This window comes from Chenopodium album, chromosome 8 (genome assembly GCF_948465745.1).
Source record: "Chenopodium album chromosome 8, dcCheAlbu1.1, whole genome shotgun sequence".
Taxonomy (NCBI): Eukaryota; Viridiplantae; Streptophyta; class Magnoliopsida; order Caryophyllales; family Amaranthaceae; genus Chenopodium; species Chenopodium album.
The window spans coordinates 29585666-29593284 of NC_137841.1; the positions used below are offsets into that span (position 1 = coordinate 29585666).

At 30.4% G+C, this 7619-nt stretch overlaps 1 protein-coding gene across 1 annotated transcript; it reads left to right on the top strand.

Moving 5' to 3' along the window:
* The first annotated feature begins 267 nt into the window (after positions 1-267).
* On the top strand, positions 268-5114 carry LOC145642900 (pectinesterase 1-like). The gene is made up of 5 exons (XM_081694060.1): positions 268-398; positions 1577-1925; positions 3147-3353; positions 3475-3716; positions 4955-5114. The coding sequence occupies exons 1-5, from the start codon at positions 268-270 to the stop codon at positions 5112-5114; spliced, it is 1089 nt and encodes a 362-aa protein (XP_081550186.1).
* The last annotated feature ends 2505 nt before the right edge of the window (positions 5115-7619 follow it).

The following is a 7619-nucleotide window of genomic DNA, read 5'->3' on the forward strand; positions in this document are numbered from 1 at the left end:
GGTATATGTCATTCTTTCCAACTAAGTTTAAAGTTAACTTACTCCTATTTTGTAGAGGAATTAGTATCCTTTCTATTCTAGGTAAATCAATATTTTTAGTATAATATCATTCTAAATCTAGCCCTTTATTATAGCCATTGTTATATGAGAAGTAAGTTTTAAGTTCCAATAGTTTTATGTTAAATTTTTCTCATTCCATTGCTTATGTATATATTAAAAAAAATATCATTTACATGTTGCCTTTAGTGTAAAAAAATAAAAGAGGAAATGGGAAGAAAACTTTGTACTGATTTAGCAATTTTTCTTATCAATATTCTAACGATAAATGCTCAAACTTTAATTCCAGCACATGATGCAGAAGTTAATACATGGTTTCAAGAATCAATCAAACCAATTAGGTATATTTATCATCTTTTCTTTTTTCTAAAACCATTTGGATATTGACAATACAAGAAATAAAACAAAGAAATTAAGAAAGTAATCTCGTTTGTCAATCATGTATATTTCTCAATATTATTTGCACAAATTTCTATAAGTGTTGCATGTAGAAGTTATACATTAGTTTAATTATTTTTTTTTACAATAGAAGACATACAAAAAAAAAAAAAAAAAAAAAAAAAAAAAAAAAAAAAGATCACATATAATGTGGAGAGATAAAGAGAAGTCAAATAATCTTAAATTTAATAATGCTACTACATTTTTTATGTGGAAAATATTATTGCACTTATTGGGAATTTTAATGTAATTAAACATTACAAATGATCGTATTAACTAAATTCAATTCTCTAATTGCACGAGAATCAAATAATACTTTGTATCAAAAAAATTGAAGATCAATCCCTTACATCATCAATATATGAATTTATGAAATATCTCTTCACAAAAAAAGTTTTCTAAAAATCTTAGTATCATGAAAATGATTTTTTATAACATGCAATCAATTTTGTATAATGAAATTAATTTATAAGTTCTTACACCAATCACTTCCTTTTTTTGTCATTCATGTCTTACTAATTTGACACTTTAACTCTCTCCTTTTTCAATTTTCATATTCATCGTTGCAGTAATTATAGAGACGTTTATCTATATCTTTTTTAAATCTTAGGTGATAAATTAAAAGAGTTTTTATTATATATTTATATTACGAAAAGGATTAGGAGACGATGAAAAGGGTAATGAGTAAATGATAAATTTATTTAAATTTTTATTGATAGACGGAGAGAGAATAAGAGAAAGAAAAATAATATTAAGATTAGAGAATTCAATTTTTTGAGTTAAAGTGAAGGTTATAAATATTAAATGGTCAAGAAAAGAAAAGGATTGTAATGAAATTTAAAAGGAGAGGAGGACACATATGTGGCATATTGGTTTTTCTGTTTATATACTTATTATAAACATAAAAATATAACTTTTCATATTAAACAATTTGTATAAGTTAAGGAGGAGTGTTTATGTTTTGTAAGTTTATATTATAGTTATTTAAATTTTATTATCATTAGTATACATGTATGTATCTTTTATGTACTTAAATATATTGAGTTATGTCTGTATTATTTATTTTAATTTTAATTTGCAGTGTAAGAAAAGGAACATTTGATCCTGATGTTGTAGAAGCTGAAAGTGGTGGGGTTGAAACCATTAATGTAAGACAAGATGGGAGCGAAAAATTCAAGACAATATCAGATGCTGTAAAGTATGTAAAAATTGGAAACACTAAACGTTTAATCATAACAATTGGTCCTGGAGAGTATAAGGAAAAAGTTAAAGTCGATAGCTTTAAATCGTATGTCACTTTTTATGGAACAGATCCTAAGAATAGGCCAACAATAACATTTTCCGGTACAGCTGCAGAATATGGGACTGTGGATAGTGCAACGTTGATTGTGGAATCTGATTACTTTGTTGCTACAAATATAATCATTTCGGTAAAAAAGTCCTATATTTTTTTTTACTTATTATCTTATAATATATCGCATTTCTTTGTGTTAAAAGTAACTGAATCTGTGCTCTTGTAATTAGTTTAGTATTCTTTAATATTTTTCATACACAAAATAAAGTTAAGCCCTGAGAAAATGAAAGGAAAGTTTGTAAATTAATTATAGCAAGGCCAAGGGTATATGAATATCCTTTTCCATATAAGACTAACAATTTAAGATGTAAGTTAATCTACAACTAGTGTGTATTGCTCTCGCCAATATGAATTACTAGTGTAATATATATATATATATATATATATATATATATATATATATATATATATATATATATATATATATATATATATATATATATATATATTACTTATTTAAAGAATTATAAAAGATAATTACAATTAGTGTTTCAAGTGTTGAAATGAAAATAGTGAAACTAGCACATTAGACAGTCTGAAGAATAATAGGTAAAAACGAAAATGTGATGTATATGACGAGGAAGAAGAGATAAAATTGAAATGTTTATTGTGAAATTAAATATAGGTAGGATGTAAATTAGGTTAATGTGTAGAGAGTATGTGCACTTATCATTCATGTCTTTTATCAGTTTTTTTTACCAAGAATTTGGTAAAAAGACAATATTATTTATAATTTCATACTTCTCCGCTTCACTTTCATTGACACATTTTTGACTTTTGTCATCATTCACTAAAATTACTTTGACTTCATTTTGTGATTCATTCTGCAGACAAAATTATCGCTTAGTGGGGTCTTTTTTTATTTGCCTTAATGTGTTGTGTATCATGAACAACAATATCTATTTTTTTTTTATTTGTCATAATTGGTGGTATGCATTGTCAACAAGAAAAAAAATGTATTAAATAATATAAAACAGACAAAGTGTTAATCGGCATACAAATATTTTTAATTCTAAGTACAATTTTACATATTCATTCTATGAAATGTGAGGGGAGCGCCGATAATTGGAAGGGTTTTCCATAATACATGAGGAAATAAATAGAATATGGTAATAATAATTTCTATATTATAATACAACAAAACTATGAGATAAGAATTATACTTGATAGATCAAATTTCTTTCTTGATATGATATAACATTGCTAAATTTAAGATATTTGATATGGTATTTATTTATGTGGTTATGCTTTTCAAAGAGACTTAACTAATTATGCAAAAATATTTTTGTTAATGAAGAATTCCGCTCCAAGACCAGATGGTAAGAGAAAGGGAGCACAAGCTGCTGCTATGAGAATATCCGGTGATAAAGCAGCATTTTACAATTGTAAATTTGTTGGATTCCAAGATACTCTATGTGATGATAAAGGCAACCATTTCTTCAAGGATTGTTATATTGAGGGAACTGTTGATTTTATCTTTGGTGAAGCAAGATCTTTATACTTGGTATCTAACAAATATCTCCCAATTTAAAAAACATGAATAGTATACAAAAAAAGATTGAAACCAATTAATAGTCTTATGCTCATTAGTAGGTATATTAAATATGATTGTTTCGTATTGGCAGAATACCGAGATCCATGTTCAATCAGAAGATCCTGCAGCAGTCATAACTGCTCATGCAAGAAATAGTGTAGATGGGGAAGGTGGATACTCATTTGTCCATTGCAATGTGACTGGGACAGGTAGTCATGCATTATTAGGTAGAGCATGGATGGAAGCAGCACGAGTTGTTTACTCTTATTGCACCTTGAGTGATGTCGTTAATCCTAAGGGATGGTCTGATAACTCTAAACCAGAATTTCAAAAGTAAGCATTTCTTTTCTATATAATCTATCTACTTCAATAATTTTAATAATAACCTTTCTATCACTAATACTATATTGATGAAACATGTGAAAATAAAATATTGTAATTAACAATGCAATATTGCATTTAATTTTATTAATATGGGAAGTAAAAGTTCCCTTTTTGTTGCTAAGGAGATCAAATCATAGGTATATTAAATTTCAAAAACTATATATGATCCTTAGGTTCTTACATGATCTCAATTTAAAATGAGAACATGAAACCAATTTGGGCCATTGGATCATCATAATCAAACAACCAAGATGTATCTATTGTCATTAATGACATTGACATTTTTGTAATTTAGCAACTTAAAAAATAGTGATTTGAATTAATTTTTTTTACTTATTTTATTAACTTATACAAGATTTTCATTTAATTAGTTTTTAAAATTGAAACTAACAAAAGTTTTATTAATTTGAAAAATTACAAAAATACCATTAATGACACACGAAACATTATAAATTTGGTTATGGTCATCTAATGACCTAGTTTGGTTCTATGTTCTCATCTTAGAGTTGGTTTTCATAAAAATATAGAGTCTATTATTTTAATAAAAATAGAAAATAAAATTCTTGTATTTATTACCAACACCTTACATAAATCAATATTTATTTTTTATTTTTTTTTTTTGGAAAAAGGAAGATCTAACGTGTGTAATTCTTGTAGACTTATATCATTGTTAAAGAAACTCTTAGGATTCTATATTTATTTTGCATTCAACATGTTTACCTATATCAAATACAACGTGCGTAGTGCATGAATTGGTAAACATTCAAATCATATTGAAATAAGTGAAAAAAATTAAAGGTTTTTAAAGAAAAAAAATACAATAACATGCATGTAGTGTGCTTTCATGAAGAGAAAAAAAAAAAGAAAAAAAAAACTTCTGCATGTTGTCTATAACTTAGCTGCTTTGTTTTTTCACCAATGTAAAACTTATTTAATTACAAAAACAAATGTTAACCAAGATTGATCAACTCAAAGATCATGTGCTACATTTGGTACACTAGTTGTCAATAGTCATTAATCCATTACCTCCTTATTTACAACATAAAGACAAAGTAACTTCGTCATAAATCAATTTCATTCTACACATGATAATAAGTTTAATTTCTTGAAAATGTTGATGTTAGATAATCCATCTAATGATATTATGATTTTATTGAGACTTCTAATCATTTGATATGAGTATGTAGGACTGTATTTTTTGGAGAGTACAATAATAAAGGACCCGGTGCATCTCTTGCAAAAAGAGTTCCCTACACTAAGAAATTGACGGATGTAGAGGTCAAAACATTCATTAGCTTGGATTACATTGAAGCTGCTAAATGGTTACTTCCCCCTCCTAGACTATGAAATTTTTTAACATAGTAGATATAATGCGAGAAAAGGACTAAATAAACTACTTTAAAAGAGCATCATGTGGTGTTTTTAGTCACTTATGTTCTAGGTGGACAAATTCCTATAAGGTGACTTGGTGACAGTGTCTAATAATTTTGTCTCTATTATTGTATTTTCCTTTACTTATAATTTTTCATATTTAGATCCTTCGATTGTTGTATCTCTATTATATTTAGTATATAATGTACAATTTTGTTTTTTTTGAAAGAAAAATTTTACCATCAATATAATTGCAATATATATAGAAAGGGCCTTATTCATGTTTTAAGCGTACAGTGTGATGTTATAACAAATACTCGTGCATAATAACCGTCATATTGTTGGGTTTCGTGATGTCCGACATCACATGAAACAAAACCCTTCCCAAAATCTGCACATAAATTAAAGTAACTAAACATGAATATTAATTAACAACCACATAATTAATTAACTAAGAGAGAGAAAGACGATTATACCTTTTATGTGTGCTTCGCTCTTTCCTAGATCTTATTTGAAAGCGTTAAAGCTCTGCAAACGTGCAAGCCTCAACCGGCTCTCACCTCAAGACCCGCCTCGAACGACCCCTACCCCGAAGCTTAGTCGGGGCTAGATCAAAAGATACTTAGAGTATTAGAATGAAAGTGTTCTCGTTTGTGGTGATCCTTTCTAGGTCACAACTCAAGTGCCTTTTCGCAATACCAAATGATTTGTATTTATAGGGAAAGATGCTCTTGAATTTCAATCTCCCATCAATGTGGGTGAGTTAGTAAAAGGAATTTACCATTTAATTTTACTTCAAAAATCAAATTAAAATGCAAATTAATCAACAAACAACAAGTGTCACATGGTGAGCAACGTGTTAGGTGAGAACCACAGGGGGGGAGGGGACCACCCACCGCTTGCTCCCAAAGCAATCTCCCTAACACAAAATGGCTCCCACACGGCCTATCGCAACCTGCAACCTGGCTCCCAGCCTTGGGCACCAAGACACCCTATGCTGGCGGCATGCTGCTCATCTAGGCAGGCTAGCGTGGTGTTGTACTTGCACGCAGCCAAGCTCGTAAGCCACGCTCACAGGTGGGCTGCTGCTGGGTGCTGTAATGCGCCAGCAGTACCCAACAAGATGTACTTGCTTGTGGGCTGCTGTGCATGAGTAACTAGCATGGCACAACTAGTGTGCCAACAATGCTGGTCATGCCACACTAGTCAGCATGTATGTTGCTAGCAAGATTGGTATGGTGAAACTACCTTACCTTGTTGTGTTGCCCCGAGCTCTTGGGTTGCTTGGGGCATTCCGGGGCTTGGGGTATATATGTTTTCTTGATTTTTTGTCTCGACGATTCCTAAGTTTAACTCAATTTGTGGCGCTCAGTTTCGATGCTCTTAGCTCGATATCCGGCGTATCTGTTTGTAATACTCAAATGACTTATTTAATCCTAGGATTAATTCGTCGTCTCGGATCGGTTACTTGATTGGTTGTGACCCGAAGGGTTCAGTCAAGATGAAGTTGTAATATGAATTATGCAGTAATATTACTAATCGGAAGCGGCCTACAGCTAGGCATTCCGATCACTTGACCTCACTGAATAATTAGCTTTCTAATAATTTTGAACCCTCTATTGAAACAATACACTTGTTTGAAGGACACCATTCCTTCAATCTCTCACTTGTCCTTCCGAATAATTGCGCAATTTGTGTATAACCTATTTCCTATGTCTCATAAAGTCACTTCATGAATTATTTACAAGGTAAGATTCTTTGTCATCCTTATTACGTCCAGAATTGGTTCTCGATTTTTGAGTTCGACTATCAATAAGCAGATTATTTATATAATCTATCTGAGCACGTTCATGCATTTTCACTGTCTTGCTCTTCGAGAGGCCTTTTAAACAACAAAGACATGTTCCCTAATGCAAATTAAAGGACATTTCCAGTCTTGTACTGTTAGCTTCTCTTACTAAGAGGACCTAATTGCCTGAGTGTCACGTTTATAATCCTCTTGTATGGCAGACGTTTGACAAACATCAAAGCAGACTAGTACTCAAACAAGAGAACTTACAATACTTATGGTCGAGGAAAAAAGGTTCTAATAGCCATAATGAGATATATACTTATGATGATTTTAAATCTCTTAAAGTATCCTCATAGGTCGACCCGATATAGTTCTAAATTAATTGATTTTTACCGTCTCGTCGTTTTATTCATTTGATTGACTTGCGACGCTTGGTCTCGATGCTCCTAGCTCAATTTCCCATGTATATGTTCATAATACTCGAGAGACTCATTCATTCCTTTACGATTTATTTGTCATGACGGATTGTTACTTGCTTGGGTGTGACCCGAATGGGGCGGTTAAGATTAAGCTGTAATATTAATCATACATTAATATTACTGATCGGAAGCGGCCTCCAACTAGGCATTTCGATTACTTGACCTTACTGAATAGTTAGCTTTATAATAATTATAAACCCTCTATCGGAA